Source organism: Bacillus rossius, chromosome 3, assembly GCF_032445375.1.
Source record: "Bacillus rossius redtenbacheri isolate Brsri chromosome 3, Brsri_v3, whole genome shotgun sequence".
In the NCBI taxonomy this organism is placed as follows: domain Eukaryota; kingdom Metazoa; phylum Arthropoda; class Insecta; order Phasmatodea; family Bacillidae; genus Bacillus; species Bacillus rossius.
In genome coordinates this window covers 120173847-120200627 of record NC_086332.1, presented here as the reverse complement: position 1 = coordinate 120200627, position 26781 = coordinate 120173847, and the positions used below count along the sequence as shown (strand labels likewise).

The following is a 26781-nucleotide window of genomic DNA, read 5'->3' as shown; positions in this document are numbered from 1 at the left end:
TGCTTCGATGAACTTTCACTTGCTTTTTCAGATATTCCCGGCGAATTAGAAATCACTTTTTTGGTAGGCGATCTGAACATTTTAGTAACCGTGTCAGGAACTAATTCAATGATCGTATCATTATTATCGGGTAATGAAAACCCATGAAAGTCGGAAAGATTAAGCAGCGATGAATCAATTATGAGTGGAACTCGAACTTAACGATGGTGAAGAAATAATAGCACATTGAAGCCGGGGAGCGCGCGCGCACGTCCGTCGGCTATGAACGCTCAGCCGTCACTGAACGCTCAGCCGTCATGTATCAAAATGAGGAAAAGATTCATACCAAAGCATACGTAAACATTTAAATGATGTATATCTTGAACAAAACAATGTTTGCGCCGTAAATCAGGGATTTCCTTGGCACAATTTTACACTTTTTATTTATGCAGGTTTTTGATGAGCATCAAGAGGCTCCTCATTGATTTTCTTTAATTTATGTACTCCACGGTGTCCTTATAATTTAAACTTTAACCAGTTGATCAGACTGCTGTGGTCAGACGCATCACGCCAACCCACGACTTCAAGCGCCCGGTGCTGGCGCTTCATCTTTCGATACATCCAACTCCCGTTCCCATCGCGCCAAATAGAACTGTACCGATTCACAAAATTTTGCAATATGCCGATAAGCTGATACAACTGTTGCCGATTCACCAATTCCGAACTGATACAGGATAAAACATATTTTGGTTAAAATGTTTTTATAAATTTACTAAATTACAAAATAACTCATTCTAAGAAAAGCATGCAATGCAAATGCACATGTATTTTAACTTGTGTTGTTACATGTACTTAAGTGTGTGTATTTATATATTAATTTGTATTTAGCTTTTCTTTTGTATGAGGCCTTTTTTTCATCCTATGAAAATTTCATTGCATGGTTTGCACACATCAATAAAATTAATTCTCATCATTTATTTATAATGTGCCTAAAGAAGTATAACTTCAAAACAAACCTGGCCACAGTCATAGACTGCAGCGCCATCCTACAGCGAATTGTCTGAACTTTTTCTACCTTGTCCTATGTTTCTACAAATGACCTTCAGATGTGTTAGCATCGGAAATGCATTACTGTGGGCGAAGGCCCAATAAGCCTTAAATTACAACGTTGTAATTCAGCTTCATCCTACCCAACAATAAAAAATGCTTTTACTTGATATTACTTATTATATATTACAGATATGATGAAAATTAAACATTGAGATAACTTGATAGCAGAAAGAATTAATGGCTGAATAAAAAATTAATTTTTTAGCAAGTAAAAAAGTTTTTTAATTAATTTATGAAAAACAAATACAGTTAATAAAATGTCATGGTCACACAAATATTGACTGGCAAAACACTTACAGCAATAACTGAACAGAGTTATAAACAAGTATTACAACTAGAAGCAGGCACTGAGGAATAAAAAATGTACAAGCATGTACACAGACTATATACATCATACAAATTTTCATATATGTACACATTTTGCATTCATCTGGCATTACAAGCTGTCACTAAATATTTGGAACATTAATTTATTACATTTAATAGTATTGCGTGTGTTAGTTCTAGCTACCTGCCCATTACGAAATATCTATCATTTTTGGTCTTTCTTATTGAGAAAATTGCTTGAAATATTAATTTGATTTAGTTAAAATTTGTGTAAATATGAACTTCTATATTCAGCCAGGTTAACCATCTTTAATTTTGTTTTACAATTCTTTGTCAAATCTGGCTCCCTAATCCCTCGAAATCAAGCAGCATAGAACAAACAATATCATGTGATTCAAGGGATTGGAGAGTGTCGTAACAAATGACGGTAACAGGAGTTGAAATATAGTAAACCTGGCTCCACATAGTTCACATTACACATTTTATTATGATATTAACAGTATCCCTCATGTTTGTGATAAGTGTATCATGACTTTCAATTGTTTCAAGTCTAATTAAAAATATCTAATTGTCTTACATTACTCTATTTTTAAACAGCCTGATGACACACTCATGTGAAATTATTATGTAAAATAATGTCCACTCTCCAGTGTTGTAACATTTTCTGAATTACAATTTGCAAAGTTTATATTCTTTTAGGCCAAGCAGACAATGCAAGAGAAATTTATGAAACTATGAATAAAGACTCATCTAAAACTGAGCAGTATTTTGAAATTACTTTTGAGGACGTAATAAGCAAGAGGATTAAAGCAGTGACCAACTTTTGTGCACTGTGTGAAAATCCATCTAATGAAAGTATAAATATGCATGAGATGAGTTAAAACAGCAATTTTAAAACTACACATTAGTGTTTCATGAACAGGAAAGCTCACAACGAACTGCAGCAAATGTAGAAGGCCTTGTCAGAATGTGAATGCAGTGTACGCACGAGTCAGAAAGTGTTAACACAGGCAGGTTTAACAACTTTGTCTTCACAAATCCTCGCTGGAGACAGCTCCGGGAGAACTGGTTTAGCTGAAATTTTAAAATCCACGGTTGGAACAACCCAAACGTAAGCAGGCTGCCGAAAACTCACAACTCTGCGAGCTGTGAGAGCCACGCATCACTGGAAGTAACATTCCAGTAACAGGGACGAATTATGAGGTAAAGTGAACAGTTGCAACATGCATGTAAAAAAACATTCTGCACCTTCAACCAGTACATAGTGAGAGTGATGCATTGTTATCTACATTTCTCTGTACTACTGAAAAAAATTCAAATGCCTTAAGCCAGGGGAGGGGTTCCCAAACTTTTTCAGCTCACAGCAGACTTACAGGTTGAGTATTTTGTTATGGCGCCCTACCTTGTCGAAACATGTGTACAATGACAAAAAATATAATAAACATATTTTTTATGACACTAGGCACAGAAATGAAAACCACTACAATCTGAGGCTCACAACCACAAACTGAGATTCACATAGGTATATCTATTAGAATTGACACACAAGAGTACATTATTATTACAGAAAAATACTAAAAAAAGAATCAGTTTCAAATTAAACCAATGTGACGTGTGAGCTGGTGATCTAATTTACGATCACAACCCGAGCGTGAGTACCGGCGAATGCAGTGAGTGGTGCGTGCAGCGCAGGCGATTTGAATTGTTTATTGCATATATAAGTAAGTGAAGTTTCTGGAGGAGAGAGAGAAGGGCATTACGGCGCACACTTGGGAACCTCTGCCGTAAGCTCTGGGCTTCCAGTTATCAAGTGTTATTACTGGTCAATGACTATTTTGCTGGAAAAGCTTGAAACCCCACTGAGACAGGCATTTGAGATGTATCAAGAAGAGGAAATTCCCTCACACAACGCAGCATAAAATGACTACCACTTGATTGAAACACAGCCTAGCAAAACAATTGTCCAGCAACAAGCCCTATTATGGCACAAGTGTTTACAAAGTGGGTCCACTGTGCTCAGCCATCCACACATGCTTAACAGGACTTGACAAAAGATTGTGGTCAAAGTTTATAATTCCTCCCAGAGAAGTTCTTAATCACAAAATGCATGCACAAACAATTTAAAAACAAAAACCCTCCAAACATGATAATAATTTTGTAATGCTACTTTAATGTTGGAGGAAGGTCATTTATGTTCCTGTCTTCTGACGTAAATCAATGCATTCTGCTTGTTTGTGTCAAATACACATTACTCTAGTATTTTAAAGTGCTAACTTCAGTCAATTTCCTCTTCTCCCCTAACATTCTTACATGTGTTGTACCTAAAATGGTATCAAAATTTGTCAAATCATCAGTTGTTACTTCATATTTTTTGTTTTTGGCAGTTGATGATTACAGTGAAGGTGTCAGAAAAGTGACTTATTATGTCATAGGCAGGGCCACTAATAAACCTGCAGATGCTCAATGCAAGAGTACAGAGTTCCTTACTTTCCTGCAAGGAAGCATTAATCCAGAACTTGCGACTGACTACACATTACACAAGTTCTTGCTGAAAGGTGCTGTTAATGCAAGCTCAGGTAACAAATATCTCCTCAAATAGCACTCACCTTATTCTAGCACACAGTTCTTTGTGAAAATGATTTTCCCAACAATTTTTAATATTACTGCAGAAGATATAGATAAAATAAATTGATGCAATGTATTTTTCATTACAGAAAATACCACCGGAAATTTAAAAAAAAAATAACTGATGTTAAATAATCTTTTAACTCATAAAATGTGGTCTGCAGATGGGATACTTATATATACATATAAGTAAACTATAGTGATGTGATGGCTAAACTGTTTGAGAAAATATTTAGTAAGAATACGAAAACTATAATTCACTTCAGCTTGTCCGTTAGTGATGACTGATGAAACACTATAAAAACCTTTGACAATTAAGTTTTCACAAGAGCTTGTTTAAAAAGATATTAAAAATTTGATTCACAAATTTTGAAAAGGGACAAATTAACAACACCATTTAATTACGTATTTCCTCAGAACTAGAGGTGGCTAAACATACAGAAAATGTATTTTCAGCTTGTTTATTTTGCAGTTGTGTCTTACAGCGTTACATGTATGATTCTGCAAATTTTTCTCTCTCGTCATAACAGTCATATCTACAGAAGGTATAATATTTCTTTATTATAATAGCTGGTTTAATCATTGTTAGGGACAACGTGGTGAATTGGGATAAAACTGAAATAACCTGCAAAGCATGTCAATACATCACATACCACCTAAATGCAAGTTAACACACCTTTCAGCACCAAAGAGTAACTAAAAACATCAAATCAATCCGTAATTTGTCAGAACTTACTCAAATTATAAAAATACAATCTTCTATCATGGAAAATTCATTGAATATAATGTATTTAGCATTAATTTAGTACCAAAATATATGACCTAAATGGAGCGGAAAAAAAATTGATATATTATTTAATCCTGCATCTCTTACATTAGCAACACATTTCTGCATTAATAATGCCACATGTTTGAAACACACAAAAATTTTCCTATTTATTTTGGATTTTTCTAATAATACAATTTTTCAAATGATTAAAGACAATATAAAAAAGAGAAACAATAACACCATAAAATCTTGTCCTAATCATAGGCCTAGAGAACAGAAATGCACATCTGATTCAGTTCACATTGGTAAGTATTATCAGTGTAAAAATAGAAATAATTGAGCACGATCACAATTATTTTAATTGAGTGTACGATCCAATGAAGTACAAATCAATGGTACAGGATTAACGTTACTGACACACCAATGTATTGATGATGAGTGACATGAACTGAAACACTCAGCAATGCTCACGGGCTCCACACCTGACCTCGGTCGCTGACCACCCTGATTATTGGAATACTTTTTTAAAGGAGGGCGATACATTCGGTGATTCCAAGTGTAAATAGAGAGTAAATGTATACCAGAATGTATTTATGGGTGTCAAGCAATTTGTACGTTTCCGGTTGTTGGCAGCAGTGTTTTGGTTGTGGACAGGATGTTGGTCCCACAGTACTGTAGTGAAGGGAAGATGGTGACTGCAAATGCATTGCTCGACAAAGTGGTTTCAGTGAATTAAGTTTTTTATCAATTAATAGTTTCCACCATGTAATCAGCATAGTAAACTTACAGAAATATAATAGGCATTACTACTACAATGTTGCGCAATACACAGACAGTTGGAATAATTTGTTACCATCACAAGGTTCTCAAAACATATCTACCACTAATTATTTGGTCACATTCAACTTTCGATAACCTTTTGTACACATATTTATTGACAAAATAATAAATAACGCTTATAAATAGTAACAAAAAACCAAAATGTGTTATAAAAATATACATATTCCAAAAAAGAAATATTTATTTTACCATTTGATTAAAAATTAGGTTGTAACTATACTAATTTCCAAGTTGCACATCGTCCCAAGCTCCACAAGTCTGATGTTTATCACCTTCGGGTAGCTGCCGTATCTGCTGGTTTAGGTCCGATGGTTTGGTTGAAGATTGCATTCGATGCATAAATCACGAGAGAAAACAACTGCAATGGAAAATCACTGAAAAAAATCCACAAGTACCAAATTTCTGTTACAAAATTTTAAAATAGGGACAATTACAATTTACAATTAATAAGTTGTTTATTCACATGCTCTTTTACATTTTACAAGTTTGGTATATTTTTTTTAAAATTGACATTCCAGCACACAGTGCTCCTTTGTCAGGGTATGTTTATGAATATTTACAGTAGGTAATTGGATTATGTTATAATTTAGTTTACTTGAAGTATAAATAAAAGGAAAAATTAAAAAAACCTTTTGTTAATGAATACTGATATTTTTATTTCCTCCATTAAAAAGTTAAATAACTGGTAAGAAATTGGGCACAATCATTTGTTTACATGCAAATAGAACCTGAGAGAAAATCATCCAAAGAGAAAATACAGTTTTGCATGGGAAAAATGAACACCTATAAAATTTAGCCTGTGCCGTGACCACAGATAATTTGTTTACATGTAGGTCTTACTAGAGTAACTAGTTGTTTGCCCTATGATCGTTCAGACATAACATTTCAGAGGCACACTTACTTTGACAATGCAAAGTGACAAAACACAGGTATCTAGCATGGCTTAATGCTATAAGGTGACTTCCAAACACTACACTTACATATTAGGAAGGAAAATATACAAGCCTCACACCTGACACGAATTCCAAAGGAAAACAAATCATATTTTAAATTCAAACCAAAAGTGGTGCATTATATTGCTAACGCTACCTCGTATGTTGGTCACATATATTGGTCATATATGGCTGTCTAGCCTGCTATGATGCCGATGAGGAGGATGGGGGTTCTTTATACTTTTAGTAGGCATGTAACAAAAATTAATAAATAAAAAAATAAATAATCTTTAAATGTTGCATGTGACTCAGATTTACATGAGCAGGAATTTATTTTATCACTTGTTTGGTAACCTAATTAAGTCCCAGCTCTTCAAAATTGCTGTCCAAGCAATACTATGTAACACGAGGTTTCATATATTACGTAGATTTAGAAGAAAGACTGCCTATAAGCTGGTGCAACGTTCAGAAAATGTTTACATGGTTTTTCATTTCATGACCCATAGACCCCAAAACCATCATCCACCCCTTAAGTTTATACATGTGTCTGTGTGTACACACACATAAGTCACATTTTTATGGTCACGATAACTGCTGTAATTTTGCACAAATCACTTCCAAAGTGGAAAATCTCAGTCAAATTTGTTGATAGGCAAAATTTTATCAAAATGGTGGAAATGGGGAAGGTTTTCAAAAACAGAAAAATCACTATAACTACCATAATATGACAAGTATTGCATGCTTTTGAACGTATTAGAACTTGGAGAAATATCACAAATTTTGTCTAAATAAATTTCTGATAGACCAACCATAACTGCAAGAGGTAAAAATCAAGGTTTGGATGACAACAAAAATTCAGAACTCTCTTAGTAGGCACACTATTGATTCCATTCAAATTGTTTGTAAATCATCTAATTTTTATCTAAAATTTAAAAAAAATTCATAATTTCCATACCATGTACACTAATAAAACTGTTCTTATTTATTGTAAAACCTTAAAATATTATCTATAGCTTTCATTCAAAAATTTTTTTTTTTAATATGACTAAACAGGGTTGGAGAAAAAAAAAAGGGTTGAAGGTGTGCCACCAATTAGCATTTTTCAGCACAATTCTAAATTTGAATTTTGAAAAATAATTTTGCCAGTCATTTCTTTTTGCTGCTAAAACTTAAACTTTTTCCACCTCCTGTACATTTGCTTAATCTTTGTCAGGCCAGTCTCCCCAATGCTGTTCCCAGCACCAGATCTGATTTTTGCTGAGCCAGTGTGAGTCAACCTGTGCGCTCATTTTATCCCCGCCTTGACGCACGGCCGTCGCTTGTTATTCTCCTCCGAGCCGTGACAAGAAGTGCTATGTCCTGCAAGCTATTAGAGCAGCTAGGTTCTGAGAGCCAGCCTTACGCGAGTGATTTCAGACACGATCACGAGTCGTTTTGCTCAAGCCCTCGGCACTTCGCAGGCCTCTGCCGAGAGAGTTTCCCACTGCCCTAGCACATTTCCACCATCCCTCCCTACTGCCTTTCCAGGGAACCATGCCCAGTTCACTGACCGGCCACCAACCCCGGTCCGCCTCAAGGTCTCGACACTAGTCTGCGAATGTACCGCCTCTGCCCTCTCGTGGCAGATTTGTGAGTTATTTCCCCTGGGTGTTTGAACGCCCACTAAACGCCTGCCCCTTGGCGCCTCACGCAACAAAAAGTGCCCCGTTGTTCATTTCCAAGCCACCAGAGCGCTGCACGAGTCAATTTTTTCTTGTTTCGGACACCCCTCAGTAGGTCGCGCTGACATTGGTGGGCCAGTACCACCAACTTTGAGATATCAAAGTCAGTATTTCTAGACCACCCCCTCAGAAAGCTTCGGAATCTTTCGGTCTGGAAGCAGAAGTCTCCCCCCTTTCTTCTGATTGACTTTGCCTTTTTAATTACAAGTCGCTGCCGCCCCGCAAATACTTCACGCCGCGAGAGCAGACTGACATCGTATCCTTGGCGAACTGCACAACAAGACTTCAGTCTGGTCATCGTTCAAATATGTAGTCATCTAGGCAAGGGATGTGTACAATACACTCCCGATTATCTGCGAAATTAAGTGGCAGGGCCACCGCGGATAGTGAAAATTGCGGATAATCCGCAAAAGAGCCGAAAATGGGAAACAAAAAAGGAAACATTAATTTCAACTTAAAAATCTAAAAATTTATGTACAGTTACAATTAACAGTAAAAATTTTTAAATGATGCTAAAATTTTAGTATTTAACTGAATAATTAACATAAAACACATTTCAGTAATGTCAACATAAAAGTGCTCGATCATACGACTAGAAACAAAGCGCGACAAAGACAAAAATAGCAACGCATGCCAGCCTACTGCGTGAGTTCCGAGAAGGCCTGTGGCGTTTTACTGTATACTGCACACAATACACTCGTCAGTAGAGTTCAAATTTTCTCACTTGTAATAAAATACAGATGTACATAGTATGTGCTGTAATTTTTCGTAGCATGTGCGGACAATAGGGAGTTTACTGTACCTATAACTCATTTCTTAATTAGTAATTAGTCAGTCTGCGTGCATTGTAGAAATAGTCATGCTTTGCTAATAATACTTAATATTTTACTAATTATTTTAAATTATGGAAACGTCCGCGACAACCGCGTGTTTGCGAGCTTCGCATCCTGGCAGGCTGCTTTGCTGATGCTAGAAGCCACCTCCCTGTCTGACAGGGTCCAAGGGCCGGACGTGGACTTAACTGCACCACCCTCGACTCCTTCCCCAGCAAACAGGACGACTGAGGCACCCTGACACCATGTTAACAGCTCACCTTCGCCCAGCGAATGTCAACTCTCCAGTCCTCCAGATTTTTTGTTTGTCTTCAACGTAGCTATTAGATCACTACATTGAAAAGAGAGGAACATCCAAAATTTATCTTTAAGGGACTTTTATCACTCTAAGCGCTAACTCTGGGATTGTTTATTTAACATTTTTATTGACTTTGATTTTGTTTATCTATGCCAAATGAATCCTAAGAGCAATAGTCTAATTAGGGCCGGTCCATACTTTTAAAAGATGTAATTTTAATATATTTAATATAATTTAATAATTTTAATATATTTGTCAACCAATTCACTGAATTTCATGATTTTAATATTGTTTTGCCAATACGCATACATAAATTAAGTTGCGTTTTAAACTGTTTGTGGAATCCATGTTTTGTTGACTGATGTTAAAGTAATTAAGAGTTAAACAAACATAGAGGCACTTATATCTAGACGAAATCACTTGGGTTATTATTTTGCCTTTGAAACTAAAAGATCCACCAGTCTCCCAAAGTCATTTTAAAGGGACATTTAAGTTACACAAGTGAACAAGAGAAAATGTGTAGCAAAGGTAATAAAAATTCATTGCTCGCTTTGTAGACACACTATCAACTCTGTTCAAATTGTTTGTAAATTGTCTACGTTTTATCTAAAATTTATGTCTAAAACAATTTTCATTAAAATACACCATTGCAAAAAAGGGAAAAAAAGGGACAAGATTAAAAAAATTCACAATTTCTGTACCATGTACACTACTAAAACCATTCTTATTTATTGTAAAACCTTAAAATATTATCTAAAATTTTCCTTCAAAATAATGTTTTACATGACCAATCATTATAGAAAGGGATGGTAAAAATAAAGGTTAAAGGGGAAAAAAAAATTCTTAGCTCCCTTAATAGCCAAACTATAGAATATGTTCAGGTTATTTTGTAAACTGTACGTATAATTTTTATCTGAAACTTTTGTCTGAAATAATTTCTGATAAAAAGAACCATTGCAGAAAACAAATGAAAAAAAGGGTAGAATTAAAAAAGAATCATAATTTCCATACCACATACACTATGAAAAATGTTTTTAATTATTGTAAAACCTTAAAATATTATCTACATATTTAATTTAAAATAATTTTTATACATTCAACCATTATAACAAGGGGTGAAAAAATTAAGGGTTTAAGGACAAACAAAATATATATAACTCCCTTAGTAGGCATGCTATTAAATTCGTTAGAATTGTTTGTAAACTTTAAAAATATTATCAAAAACCTTTGCCTAAAACATTTTTTGATACAACCAACCATTGCTGCAAACAGGAATTAATCAACAAAAAAATTCATAACTCCCTTAGTTAGCACACCAGCAAATCTGTTCAGATTGTTTTTAAATATTATAATTTTAATCTAAAACTTTTGCCTGAAACAATTCTTGTAAGACTAACCATTCATGCAAGAGGTTTAAACAAAAACCGAGGTAGAAATAAAAAACAATTTCTGTACCATGCACTCTATTAAATCTGTTTTTATTTATTGTGAAACCTTAAAATATTATCCACAACTTTTGTCTGAAATATTTTTTTATATATGACTAACTATAACTGCGAGGGGTAGAAAAAACAAATCATGTCTTTATTAGGCAAACTATTAACACTTTGCGCACTATGCCCAAGCACGACTCGGGTTTACACGAAGCACTGAGCACACTACGCCCGAGCGCCGCTCGTTTTTCATTTCACAATGCATTTCAGCGGGAATTATACACTACCGAACGAGCAGTGCTCGTCTCTCGTATACATCAAACTTCCACGAAGTTACGAAAAAATCCGCTAGATGGTGTTTATTGCCAGGTAATGGAGATGACCACATTTTTCTGACTGCGCCACTCGAGGGGATTCCCTGCTCGAGTGTTTATTCTTGCAACGCACAGTTGTTTGAAATGGCGCGTCGGAAGCGCTTGTCAGATTATGACGAGATTACTTGGAATTCGGGCTCAGAATTAGAAGAAAGCGACAGTGATTCTGAAAAATATGATGATTCAGAGTATTTACCGGACACAGGTAAGTGGCTGTAGAAATTTTACTGTAAAGTTTTACTATTACACTTCATTCCGTATTTTTCGGCATATAAAGTACTGTTGAGTACAAATGTTGTAATGTTTGTGAGCTAGATTGTGTTTCTTATCGCGTAGATATTTATGGGAAGGCTAAAAGACTGGCACTTCCTGCTATTATTCAGCTTTATACGAATTGGTTAGCCGCTCAGAATGTTTTCCTAGTCACGTCGCGTCGGTGTGCAGCATTGAAACCGGCTGCGCGCTTATCTCTTCGCCACGTATGTGGCTTCTTTTATCACGCTACCACTGATCGCATCCGGGCAATTTTTATTATTTCTGTAGGAAAAGTAATATGGGGAAAACGTAATGTTATATTTTTCCTTGTTTATTGTTATACATACTTTTTTATTGGCTCTTTATATAATATTACCGAGCAGTGCTGTATAAACGTACTGACTGATTTTTTTAGGTTGAATGTAAAAAATAACATTCGAATTGGGTGTTTCAATATTGAAATTTGCCCTTAGTAAAAACACTAGCTAAAGTAATAATTGTTTCTTATATTATTCAACAACTTTAGCGGAATATTTCATATTTCTACAGTGAATTGCTGCTCTAAACAAGAACCTTAGATGCAGATTTTGAAATGAATAATCTTATACATTGAAAAATTATTTATTTACAAAAAAATATATGTTTATATTGCTTTTAGGTGATGACACCAATGATGACGATATTTCTGACACTTCAGTCGATGAAATATCACATGACACGCCTTCCACTTCCGCTAAAAAAAGACCGTCACAGCCAAGAAGTAAAAAAAAAACCTCCGCTCAGCCAAGGCATGATTTTGATTGGCGTTAAGATGATAATCAACCAACGCTGCCAGTATTTGAGGAAAACTGTGGTGTCTTAGCTGATCTCACTAGTGACTGTACAGTGTTGGAATGTTTCTCTCTTTTCTTTGATGACAATTTGTTCAAACTCATAAAGAAAGAGACAAATCGTTATGCTGCAACTACAATTGGTGCACTCAAACGTCAGCAAAAATTGAAACCACATTCAATGTGGAATAAGTGGGTTCCTGTGAAGCTTCACAAAATAAAGTGTTTTTTCGCGATTGTTTTTCACATGTGTTTGTTGAAAAAGCCGAACATAAGTGATTACTGGAGCACCGACCCGGTCCTTCACTCATCTTTTGCAGGCAAGCTCATGAGCAGAGACCGATTTCTTTCTATACTGAGTATGCTGCACCTGAACGACAACAACCAGTATGCTCCAAAAAATGACCCTAATCATGACCCTGTGTTCAAAATTAGGCCAATACTAGATTATTTCAACAAGCAAAGTAAAGCATCATTGTCTCCAGACAAAGAACTTACAGTTGATGAGGGGATGTGTCCATTTCGAGGAAGGATTGGATTCAGAGTGTACATAAAAAATAAACCACACAAGTATGGACTGAAGCTAAATCTGGTTATGTCTTGAACACAGAGCTGTATTCTGGAGCAGCTGCAGGACACAGCAATGCGGTTGAGCCTCTCATTTACAGATTGTGTAATAATTATTTGGGAAAGGGATATGTTATATACATGGACAGATTTTACACGAGTCCTCTCTTGAGGAAGCTCCGGCACGATGATACTTTGGGTGTTGGGACCGTAATGAAGAACAGGAAAGGACTATGTAAGAAGTTAGTGAACACACCCTTGAAGAAAGGAGAGTTTTCTTTTCGACGTTCTGAAGAACTCTTTTTTCTGAAGTGGAAGGATACACGTGATGTATTCATGTTATCTTCATTACACAAGAATGGTGCCACTGTACTTCAAACCAAAGCAAAAGGAGGTCATGTGATGAAAGCAAAGCCAAACGTTGTAGTTGACTACAATCTCTATAAATGTGGGGTGGATCGTGGAGATCAGCTGCAGGGTTATTACCCATTTGCACGACGCACTCTAAAATGGTGGAAGAAACTATTTTTTCACTACCTCATCATGTCAGCGGCCAATGCTTATCTTGTTTACAAAAGACTACAGGCACAGAACAGTCGCTTACATTTTGCTGACTTTATAAGGACCGTAGCAAGTTCTCTAGCAGAGTGTGCTACAGTGGAGCATTGCCAGGGCATTGCCTTGTGCATCAAGACTCACCTCAAAGCACTTTCCTTCAAAGATTCCTGCAACGGAGAAGAAGGAACGGCCTACTAGAGTGTGCAAGGTGTGTGCCGACACAAGCAAGAAAAACACAGGCAAAAAAGTACGGAAAGAAACAAGATGGATGTGCTCATCTTGCAGTGTAGCATTATGCCTTCCTGAGTGTTTCAGGAAGTATCACTCCTCAAGAGACTATTCTGTGTAAAAGATGTTGCATCCAACAGAAAATAATATTTTCCTAAGTAAAATAACAGGTATCTAATGAACCTAAATTTTCATTACTGTAATGTTGTTTTCATAAATGTTCATATTATTGATAATTTGCTACATTATTATTTATTTTATTATGTATAATCACTACTGAAATGTGGAAATTTGCTATACAATACCGGTAATTGAAAAGTAATGTCACAACTGAAATTAGCAACTTCATTTTTTTTTTACTAGAATGAAATTTTTCATAACTGCTCATTGTATTGATGTTTTGATATTATTTTTTTTATTTGGTATAATACGATTGAAAATCTGTAAATATACATTATTGTTTTGAAAAACTTTGTACAAAAAATAATCAGCAACTTCTGTTTTCTTTAGTATGAAATTTCGCAGAAATGTTCGTTGTATATTTGTATTATTTTTGTACCATTATGCTATTTTCATTTTGATTATTTATTATAAAAGTACCGACATTTTCTAACATGTTATTACTATTTTCAAAACTTATTTCAAAATAGGATGAGTAATGTTAGTTATCTTTATTACATGGAACCTAGTTTATCAACCATTGTTTTGATAATTTGATAATTTTTATTTTATAATTATAAAATTATTTTCTATAATAGCAATATAATTTTGTATGTTAGTTTTTCAATTTCGAGAGCTGCCAAGAAAATAAATAGTGTCCATAGATTTCTTTACTGTAATCACATTCACTTCATTGATTACCTATATTGCTCAATTGTGCTATTTTACTGTATTCTCAATTTTATATAATAGTGATGTATAAGTTTCTTTCTTATTAGCTATACAAGTGCTAATATGTTGTAAATATACTTCATAAATTTGAAAACTAATAAAAAATATATATACATAAACTTATATCATATTTTCAAATAATGCAACAACTATTTCACCTATAAAACTTTTTTATTTTCTTGAAAACATGTTATTATTATAAAATTATTTTCAGTAATATATAAATTAAAACACTTTAAGTAAATATTTTTATAAAAAGTAAACATTTCAAAAAACAAAAAAACAATTATACAAATTATTTAAAGTACCACTAATTTTAAAAATAACATCACCAATTAACCTTAAAAGGTACAGTATATAGGCACTTTTGGATAAAATGCGGCTTCAGTGTGCTAAGTGTTAAAACTGTTAAAATTATTTGTAAAACTTATTAATGTTATCCAAAACTTTTATCTCAAACAATTGTCCATACAACCAACCATTGTTGTAAAAGGTGGTAAACAGAAGGACAAAAAGAATCCTAACTCCCTTATTAGGTAAACTTTAGAATCGATAACAACTGATTGTAAATCTTCTAAGAATTATCCAAAACATTGATTTAAAACCATTTTTTATGAGACGAACCATTACTGCAAGGGGTTGAAAAAACAGGGGTGGGCATAAAAATATAAATAAAACTTCCATATCATGTACACTATTGAATCAGCTCTTAACTATTGTAACTTCCTAAATTTGGTCTAAAACTTTTGTCTGAAGTAAATTTTTATGTAACCAATCATTTATGTAATGAGTGAAAATAACAAGGTTTAAAAGAGAAAAAAAAAATCATAACTTTTTTAGAAGGTACACTATCAAATTGGTTATAATTTATTACAAAAATCTCAAAACATTATCTAAAACCTTTGGCTGAAACAATTTTTTATAGGGAGGGAGGTTGTACTTTTAAAAAAAATTCAAACTTCCTTACTATAAAATTTGTTTAGAATTATTTTAAACAATGTTAATATTGTTCCAAATTAAAGGATAAAAAAATAGTATTTAAGGTCAAAAAAATTCACTACTGCCTTAGTAGGCATAACATGAAAAAGAAAAGAATGTACAAATTATACCGTATGGTGTAATTTGTACCATCTTTACCCTGAGATTCATATTTTTTTTTCCAACGAACGATTTTTATGTCCAAAAGGTAATGGAAGGAGGTCAGACATAAACCAACCCAAAGGGAAGCCGAGGGCTTACAAGTGTTAGTACGGTATGTGTCTTACCATGCTCCAGTCACAGGCTCCGCCTCATTACCGCTGACGATGAAGAGCGGGAACAACACGGAGAAGATGCAACCACTACGAACACACATGTCCAGCTGTTACAAAACAAGGAATACAATTGTATCAAAATCAAATTTAAAAAATACACACATTTAAATATTGCTTGTTTCAAAAATAAATAGGGTTAAATCTATAAATAATGCATGTACCAGAATAATGATTGAATTTCTTCGCTCATGTAGCTCTTGTTGAATCACTTTTAAACTACAAATGCTCACCGATTAATTTTTATTTTTCTGACTATCTGTTTTAGACAAATTCACTAGAAAATATTTCATCATAAAAATGCAGCATATAAACATTACACTGTTTTGGTGGAATAGAATTTATACAAATAACAACTATAACACTGAAATATTCTGTTTTAAAAAAAAATTGTACTAAAAATAAATACATAAAATCTTGTCTCTACTGATGAGTGTACCTGGAAGTTGAAATACTGCATCATTAGGACAAAATGAACACACTAAAACGTGTAACTTCAATAATTTTATCATTCCTTATCCTACTAATCATACTTAAAAAAGCCTTTGTTTTATGGTAGCAAGAGGAATTGGAATGATAGCATAATTCGATGGCTGAGTATCAGAGTGACGTAACTCCAAAATGGTGATTTTCGGGTTATATAACGTATGTACATATTATAATCAACTCTACGCAGTACCAGAGTGGCCTAACTCCCGCAGCCTTATGTTCCAAATTATTGGAGATACGTTCTGCTTAGGTATTGGCTCTTGTTGCAACCAGAGTAACGGAATGGATCTTAGGTTTTTTTGTTCCTCAATTAAAAACACATATGCAGAACCATAGAAACGTATTGGCACTTACGTTATTCATTTACTATGTGTTAAAAAAATCTGAAATGGAGTTACGTTTTCTTTTATGACGGTGCCTGTTTGTGCATGTTTTTTTAAACAATTTTTTATCACCAAACATTACAACCTATTACTTTTGTACTCCCAGGACCTAATAACGATTTCTTTATTTTGGTTTACAGGATAAAAATATCAGAAGGTAGAAAATGTGTTTTGTCTGCCATGTCAGTTGGTGACACTGCAAAGGTAATAGATACTACCATGTTGGCACACTGTTATAAGCGATTTTGTTTACAGTTGTTACAGTTTGAAGATAATTTTTTTTTGGACAGAGAGTAATGTCTGCAAGAAAAATGACATCTAGAGGGCAACAATTAATAAATCTTGTCTTGAAAAATACTGTGAATGAAGGTGAGTTATAACTGTCATTGCATGTTCGTGTCACCACCTTTGGTAATTGATATTACAGTAAAATTAGATTATGTCTAATTTGGTGCTTCGTTTACTATGCAATGAGATAAAAAAAAAATTTTTTTTAATAGTTAAAAAATATGGTTTATGTTGCAGATGTTGGATTATCAATGGCTGACGGGAGCAGTAATTTGCTATTCAGAGAGAAGACTTTTGAAAATATTATTTCAGATGAAAGAGGTGGGTTGCACTACTGTACTTACTACTATTACACTCTAAGTTGTCTGAAAATGGACTTGAAGTCTAGAAGATACAATCAAAAGGGTTGATTACAAATTACGAAAAGCTTTTACCAGTTTATTTTCTAGTCACGTGTAACAGTAACCTGCAAAGCCAGCGAGGTTATTGCATGCTTTTTAAGGTGTGATTTTTTTCTATTGTTGCCCACTTCGTACTTTTTTAGTTAACTAGAATAACGTAGCTGTTGTGATTTCTGTAAAGAGTGTTAGATACTTCCTTACAAGAAAGTTGACAACATTATTACACAATATTCTAAGAAAGTTTAAATAAAACTATCTTAACCTACATTAATACAAAAAAAAGTTATTTTCCAGACAGTACACCACCGTCCTATTACACTCACCTATATGTCACTGATATACCAAGGAACATTATCACCTCATTCGATGAGTGCTTAAGGGCATACCATTCAGTTAGGCTGGTTTCAGATTAAGTTTCATTTAATTAAGATTTTGTGTGGTTCATAAAATGAAATTTTTATAATATTAGAAAAATACAAATAAGTGCCTTATTACAACTTTTTGTCTCAGAGTCCTTAACACTCCTGTGTAAAGATTTTATTAAAAAAATAATTTTTTTCGATCTGTATAATGTTAAAAGAGTACAAACTACCAGAGCAGGACTGCCTTTTTGTGTTTTTTACTGCTACATTCCAGTTGTCCATCATATAATATATTATCAAAACATTGTACTAAGCATAAGGTTACCTTTTATAGGTGGTGTTGCTCAGACAGCCGAAGAAAGTATTACAACAGATGTATCGTCAGAGCTAACTGAAGAACAAATTCAGATTTCGAATAGTGTGGCCGATATCATTGGAAAAAAGTGTTTTGAAACGGAAAAAATCCACCATCCTGATATAGAGGATATTGAAGAAAAAATAGAATCTTTTGATGACATGGATAACATTGAAGAACTTCTAGGAGAATCTTCTGATGACTATTCCCCTATTGAAGGCTCACAGGAATCTTCTTCAGACAGCCAAGATAATTTAAATAAAATGACAATAAAAAAACGTAAATGCAGACGAAAGACAAAATACACCAAAAGCTCAAAGTTCCCATGACAAACCCGGCTGAACTACAATGTGGAACTGGTAAGGTGACCACCAGAAATATCACAGCTAGTGCCTGCATGAGTAAAGAATTAGGTCCACTTGATGCAGCTAATCAAGGTAAGGAATCGTTTATACAGTTACCAAAAAATATTGAAGGTAATGTTCTTGATACAGAAGAAAACATTATCACTGAAAAGAAGAAAACCAGGAAAAGGGTAAGAAATGAGTCTACCTGGAAAAAAAATATTATAAAACAGAATAGGCAGTCTGGCAAGACATACTTATCAACTTATGGGAAGGAGGTCCCTTGCAAGACATTTCAGTATAAAGACTGTCACAAATGTGCTAGAAAGTGCAATGAAAAAATTAACGAGGTCGAGAGTAAAGAGATGTTTGAAAGATTTTGGAGTATGGGTGACATTGATAAACAGAGACAGTACTTGTCTCCTCTTGTGAAAATTGTTCCCAAAGGCAGAATTCGTGGTAGCAATGAAATCTCTCGGAGACAAGTGACGAAGCAATATTTCATACCTAAGGGAAACTGCGCACATTAAGTTTGCCTAGGATTTTTTCTCCAATCGTTCGGAATATCTGAAACATTTTTGCGTACTGTTGTAAAAAAAAAAGACAGCAGCAATATGGTTAGTAGTGATGGACGAGGGCATCATCCTCCAGGAGTCAAGAGACCCGAAGAAGCCAAAGAAAGAATCAGGAATCATATTTCATCCTTTCTGGTTGTGCCGTCACACTATTGCCGCAGAGACACGTCTAAACGTTATCTAGCATCAGATCTCAGTGTTGAGAAGATGTACAGTTTGTATGTAGCTGAATGTGAAGCTGAACTACCAAAAGTGAAACCTGAAAAGATATGGCTGTACAGACAAATTTTTAACATAGAGTTCAATTTATCTTTCCATTCTCCAAGAAAAGATGAGTGTAATAATTGCTTGCATTTCAAAAATCTGACACCTGACAAACAAGAGGAACAGCAAGAGGTCCATAATGAACATTTGAAGCGCAAGCAGTCTGCACGAAATTTAAAAAACCAAATTAAAGAGAATGCCAAGAATGGACACAGCCACTTGTTAGAGTTTGATCTAGAAGCAGTTCGTTACTGTCCGTCTGTAAATGCAAAAGCCATTTTTTACAAGCGCAGGCTTGCTGTCTACAACCTTACAGTATATAACACATCGTCAAAAGAAGCGACAAATTACATGTGGCATGAGGGAACTGCTAGAAGGGGATCATCAGAAATAGCATCATGTTTACTCAAAGAACTCCACAACATTGCTGATGGGAAACCAATTTTTTTGTTCTCAGATACTTGTGGTGGACAAAATAGGAATGCAAACATGTGCACCATGCTTCTTCATGCAATGAAGACTCTAAACATTCCAACCATCGACCATTGCTTTTTCGAACCTGGGCATTTCCAAATGGAATGCGATTCTGTTCACGCTAACATTGAGAAAACATCAAAAAATGTCAACATTTACGACCCATCGGGTTGGTATACAGTTGTTCAAATGGCATCAAAGAGAAGGCTGTACAAGGTTGTCGAGATGGATCAAGAAGAGTTCATGGACTTTAAGACAGTGCAGAAGGAGGTGTTAAAGAATAAGAAAGTTGATAGTAACGGAAATACTGTACAGTGGCTCAAGATAGTTCATTTTCAGTTTAGGAAAAGTGACTGTTTGCATCTGTACTTCAAATACAACAATGAGGATGATTTCAAGAGCTTTGCAACACAGAGGAGATCTCGAACATCTCTGACGTTACCTCAACTGCAACCCTTGTATCATGGCCCCCTTACAATCCAGAAGGAGAAACTTAATGATTTATTGCAGTTATGCACCTCCAAGACAATCAAGGAGCAGTACCACCATTTTTATCAGTCTCTTGCACGAGGAACATACAACATGGACAGTGATGATGAAGAGCAGTGTGATGAGATAGTGATATAAAAATTTTAACATTATTGTATTAGGGGGAAAATCGACAGTGTTGATAAGGAGTAGCAGTGTGATGGTAGAATAAAAAAAGTATGTTTAAAAAAAGTCTTATTTTTTAAATTTGGTTTATCTGCATAACTGTTTGTGTAAAGTCGTTGTTTTATCGTTGTAATGTAACCCTGAGTATATTGTTGTAATATAATTGTTTTAAGTATTTTTTTAATAGTCCTAGAAATGCATCTCCATTGACTATTATTTAAAACTATTTTTTATGTTAGTCATACAAACGAATCTCCACAGAAATTATTAAAATAATAAATAATAAAAAGTATTTTTAAATTTAAATAATTGTGGGTAGTAACTAAAGAAGGAACATTTCATGTTATAGTGTGAGCCATATAAAGCTAACATTAAACCACTTTTGAATATTTAGAAATAATTGTATTTTGTAACTTTCTTTTCTCTCTCCTCAAAAGTGAGGAAATGGCCGTTACATCACTCTGATACTCAGCCATCGAATTATTTCATTAACTTTTTTATAACATTGATACACTCAATTGTTTGGTTATCAAGTTTCCCCACCACTGTCAGGGGAGTAGGCAGGGGAGGGGGAAATACATCTCCTGCCCTCACCAAATCCTACAAAAGGAAATATAGTATTTGAAAACAAACAGCGGGCAATGTGATTCTATCCTCCACTGCTGAAATGAATTCTGTATAAGCTCCTGACCACTGTCACAGAACACTTACACACCTCCAAACCCAGCTCGCTCGCGTGAGCACCATCTCAGATACTCCCTACTCCTGATGCGATACTTCCGCTCGTCGCCAATCCGTCCACAAGACCTCTCGTCGCTCGTAGATACTTAAACTGTCATCGCTACAGCTTGCATGGATTACTCCATGCAAATAAAAAAAAATAGTGCGTGGAGTCTCTCCGCGCGGAAGAACTGAAACTTCGTAATGTGGAAATGAAAATAGGAAGGGGTAGAAATTGATTTTTAGTGAAATCATATTGTATCAAATCAAAATAAATAAATCATGAAATCATTCAACGATAAAAGATGTTTATTTAATTAAGCGGACAGGTTCGCCCCAAGGAGAAAATTGATGCGGCGAGACCTCGTGGGCATAGAGAAATGACACACACTCACTATTTATGTGTCTATGAAACATGATTATTTTCTGCAATTTAAATTGTAATATACAAAAAGGGTATTGAAAATTGAAACAAATATGGTGACACTACAAACTGTCAGAATCTTTATTTTTTTCTTACTCTCTACTTAGTTCCTTACAATAGCAAAACTTAATGGCTTCTTATAATGATTACATTGTATGTCATCAAATTAAGATTTCTTTTCTTTCCTTGAGCCGATTTTGATGAAATAAAGCTTATATTTCTTTCTCTGCTACGCTCAAGTTAACTTGAAAACCCCATTAAAATTCGTATAGTAGTTTTGTAGAACACCGTGTACAAACAGACAGACGGACAGACAGACAGAATAATGTAAGTGAATGCGTCATAATGTAACTTCAAAAGAGAAAACCTAACAATCAATTGATATTCACAAGAGACGTACCTTGACATAACCTTAAATCCGTCGCATTGTCCGTGGGATTGTTTTCACTCATTTTTTACAACTGTTATACCTTTGTGTATCTCTCTTTCTCTCTCCCTCTTGTGTTGGAATATTGGACGCTACTCGTTGCTAACGCTCGCGCATGCGTTCGAGTGCCACGCATTCACTCTCGCTCTGTCTCTTTCTATTCCCCCTCCCCAGGAGCGTTATGTTTAACGCAACCTTGTTGGAAGTCGCATTATAAGTTTCACTTCAAAAACACTGCTGGTCAATCCATGTAGAGGTCTTGTATAGAGTGAAAGAGGCACAAGGAACAATCTAGCAAAACACCAATCCCTCACTTAGCATGACTAATGCATTCCTAAAAATGTTTGTGTTATCCAAAATTGTGTACTCTGAAGCATTGGTGTGTTCCAAAATGTGTAGGGAAATATTCTTTACGTAATATAAATGCATAGAATAACACTCAATGATAAATATGTCACACTATTTATCTTTATAAGCCTACCATCAAATACTTTGTATGACAAATACGACACCGCGTAACGGGAGGTACTTATCGTCAGTCGGCTAGTTGACTTGCCCGCCCGGGCGTACCATTCAACTCACATCGTGTACCTTTCCGCAAAGTTTTCAAACCATCCTTTACTGGCAGTGAAACCGATATGATTACCAGGATATTTACATTTTAATTTTTCAAAAATTAAAGTGAATATTCATGTAACACCGCTAGGTTCACATCAATAGTCAGGCCCATTATTTATTTTCATTGCATCACTCATTTAACTATTTCCATGTGAATCATCTGTTCATTTCTGTTCCGGTATCTAATGTCAAATATATTCCTGCTAGTACAACCAACCAATCACCATACTTATATATGCTTGATAGAGTCCTTATTTTTTACGATTGTGCGCACAGTTGACTTGCTTAATACTAAAGTGCGACCAACATAAGTGTGGCCTTCATGACACTCTGTACGCTGTAATACTTCTAGTTTTGTCTCAAGTACTTGAACACAATGCATTATGCTCTCACTTGGAAGCCATGATTTCAATATGATTCCGACTGCAGATGCTTGAACCCGTACAGTTACCGGCAGACGAATGGACAGACGTTGCTTGCGTTTGTGTGTGCTGGCTAGACTGAAGTTCATCACAGCCCAGTCTGTGGCCGGGCGACAACAGTACGGTTTGAGCGGCATACGCGTGGGCTAACTGAAATTGACAGACATGGTATTCAAGACTGGGGAAGTAAAATTTAAATTGTGCAAAATGAATTTACGCAATTTGAAGAACTGATAAGTGAGGGATTGATGTATTATACTATTCTTTGCTTAGAAACACTTTAAATAATCATCTCCATTGACTATATAATTTACACACCAGCTAATTTGACTAGCTAGTTAAAATATATTGACGTCGATCGGGGCTACGCCCTCCCTAAGCCCGATGTGCCTCATGCCGTCGCCACCCCTCTCCTCCCACCACCACCCTCTATTTCAAACCTCCCGCCCCATGTGCAGGTGTGTGTGTGTGTGTGTGTGTGTGTGTGTGTGTGTGTGTGTGTGTGTGCGTGTGTGTGCGTGTGAGGCTGGCGACAAGAGGCGGGAGTAAAGTCTGTGCCACGACCCCTTTTATTTTATTATTCAATTTTTATGTTAACGTAATTGCTACCTGTCTTTTCTTTAAATAATATTCCCTAAGTGTTTATGTTTTAAGTGCTACTTGTAAGGACGGCGCAGCGCCCCACGCGGCAGGCAATGGAACTATCCGCAACTAGTTTGAACCATAATCATAGTTAAAATAATCAATACCCAGCTTAAATAATTAACGAAACCTTGGTATAGTTTTATTATAGAATTTTTAGTGTATTTGTTTTAGTTAAAATATGTATTAATAAATAACGAGACTAACGGTAAATCCAGCGCTTTCCGGTCGCCATGCTGCCCTGGCCTCTTCAGTCACTTCCGTTCGTCACCCAGGGTAGGATGCTTGGTGAGCACCGCGCAACTTCATATTTTTCTTTATCAACTGATCTTTTAACATCCGCCGGACTTATTATCATTCTTAAACCTTTTTTGTATCTGCGAGGCCTACTCCGGGTTGCCGACTGGTTTTAATAAATATTTAAGTTCAATTCGAACATTAAATCATGAACCGCGTCCTAAACTCACGAGGCCAGGCCACGAGGTGACCTGGTCAGCCTGTAAAATAATTCTCTCTCGCCGTTGGCGTTATTAACAGTTTAATCGAGTGTATGTAGATGCAGAGCAATTGGAGTCGTGTTGTAACGTTGCTGGAATAAAAGGAGTACGTCGAACTTGTGATTTTTAGTCGAGTGACCACGTGTCCCTGCTCCTGAACCCCGAGGTGTGTGGGACGCCTTAAGAGCCCACTGGCACGGTATCGTTTGCTAAGGGAACCAGGCCTAGCCCTACACGGGTCACGTCACGCCCTGAAGGGAGTCTCCGCCGGGTCCACGTGCCCATATCACGTGGTGGCGCCCACTCCGACAGTTCATTTGTTCGTTCCCTTACCTCCCTAGTACGACAATATTTTAGCTCAATTCTATACTGTTTGAAAATAATGTGTATTCTGTAGTAGTCATGTTTGTATTGAAGTGTCGTGAGGCGGAAAACCACCTCAGTCAACCTCACTTCTAGCGCCGAGACGGTACACAAATTAAAGGGGCTCTTATGGTAGAGCCATACAGAGAGAATCTGGCCAATAATTAGTGTTGCCAAAATGGTTGTGATAGACAAAAAAAAGAAATTCAAAACAAACGTATATTTATTTGTAAACTATTCAAGCAAATAAAAATTATATATATTTAAAATGTATAACAAGTTTATAAGACGCAACAAGCACACGCAAATTCAATAAATTATTACAAAATTATTAATCATGATAAATAACAACCATCAGTAATAAATATGTTTAAGCATTTTGAAGCTAGAACAAATAAAAGGGGCAGTAGAGACAGTCAAGTAGAGTCGAGAGCAAGCGTGCCCAAGTGCCTTATCAACCAATGCAAACATTACTTAAGTATACATTAAAACAAACAACTAGAAACTGTGACCATTATAAAACAAATACAAAAAAGACTTACGTGCTGCCTGTCCGGGGGCGTGGTAGTACGTCAGTAAAAGATCTATCAAGCTACACCTCGCTATGACGTCGCCCACAACAGTCATAAGGCGCCTGACCAATCAAATTAACAAGAGGCACGGAAGTCCGTCAACCTCACCAAAACTAAGGCGACTCATAACTGCAATGAATATAAAGCAAACTTTAAGGGTGGCTACAAACCAAACGAAGTTAAGTATTAAACTGTACTTGGCCACAGCAAGCACTTCAAATCAATTGAAACGTGATAAACGTGTGACACCGACGAGAACTCTTGACGAGACCACAGTCACCCATGGCCCTCGACACACCACCACACAGCTGATGACCCCGGACGAAACAGCCCAGCTGAAGGCTGAACCAAGGCTTATATAAAACACATCAAACAAGGGGCGCCATCAGCGTGAACGAAAGCTTGGAGAGTGGAGGGGGCGCCTACGTCACGAAACGTCATAAGGGAAGGAGGGGAGGAAGGGATAGGGGAGGTAAAAGAGAAGGAACGGCAACGGGAGAAGTAGGCGCCTACTTCAGTATCAACAAATTTCACTGTAATAACATATTCAAAACAGTAAATGTCAACTATATTGATGACAGTTACATAGTTGAAGTAACTTATCACAAATATACCATTTTTTGCGGAGATGTGTAGCATTATAACACTGTTATGAATGCAGACAGGGCCGCGACACGTGCCAGGTTCAGAGCTGGCTGGTGGCCATGGCAGGCAACTGGCATCATGCCCCGTGTAACGTGGTGTTCACAGATGTAGGGCATGCCACGCATGCCTGTCTGAATTACAAGGGTCGTCGCTACCCCCTCCCCCTATCGCTTCACACGCGTCGTCCTGCCTTGGTTTTGTTATCAATGGCTGAGCGGCCTGGGGAATTCCGCGGGCCGCCGCAACGAGTTGACGCTTCTTTTCTGGACTGTTTGGGCGTCGGGTCGGCCCGGGATGACGCAACTCATCAAAGCTGCTCTCGTCTGGAAAGACGATCCACGACTACTTAAGTCGCGACGCCGGCCTCCACCGGAGTTCCGAGCGAAGGGAAGTGCGACATCAGCGAAGAGGGTTAGACACTCCCCCGCGTCCCCCCCCCCAGAAAGAGTGGCATGACGCGGAATTCGACTGGATTATGAGAGTGCGGCGACATAGTAGCACGAGACTGTGTGTGTGGACAGGCGCAAGTTAAGGGGCGAACCACTGAGCCTAGCTCCAGTGAGGAGTGCGAACTGTGGAACTTGACAGACATTGATTGACTTGAGAATAAACATTTTTAAGTGTCAGTGACTTGTGATCGGACATTTTTAACTACAATTATTTATTAGTAATGTAAATATTAGTAATTAATAAAATTGTAATAAAACTTAACTGGGCTATCCCTTATGAACCTAGTTCTCCCCACTTTATAAATTGTAAAAAACCTAATAATTTTTTTAAAAATTTCTTGAGTATGTTAACATACATGACTAATGTTGCTAATGTATTCTTTAATTGGTAACAAAAAAATTGGTGAAAATTTGTTTACATCTGTAACAGATTAGCACACACTCTACATAGACTGTAATTATGAGGAGTTACATGACTTTGAATTGTGATCATATTATATATGGTCTCAGAGAAAATCAGGTTAATGATAGAC

General features: G+C 36.0%; 1 protein-coding gene across 2 annotated transcripts in view; it reads right to left on the bottom strand.

The window, feature by feature from the left end:
- Window positions 1-1286: 1286 nt before the first annotated feature.
- LOC134531202 (etoposide-induced protein 2.4 homolog) overlaps window positions 1287-26781 on the bottom strand; it is a 106551-nt gene continuing 81056 nt past the window's right edge. For both annotated transcript variants that reach the window (XM_063366856.1, XM_063366857.1), the window contains 2 exons: window positions 15836-15910; window positions 1287-6024 (listed from right to left, as the gene is read on the bottom strand). In XM_063366856.1, coding sequence (XP_063222926.1) covers window positions 5919-6024; window positions 15836-15910 — 181 coding nt within the window. In that variant the 3' untranslated portion in view covers window positions 1287-5918. The remainder of the gene's footprint in view (window positions 6025-15835; window positions 15911-26781) is intronic.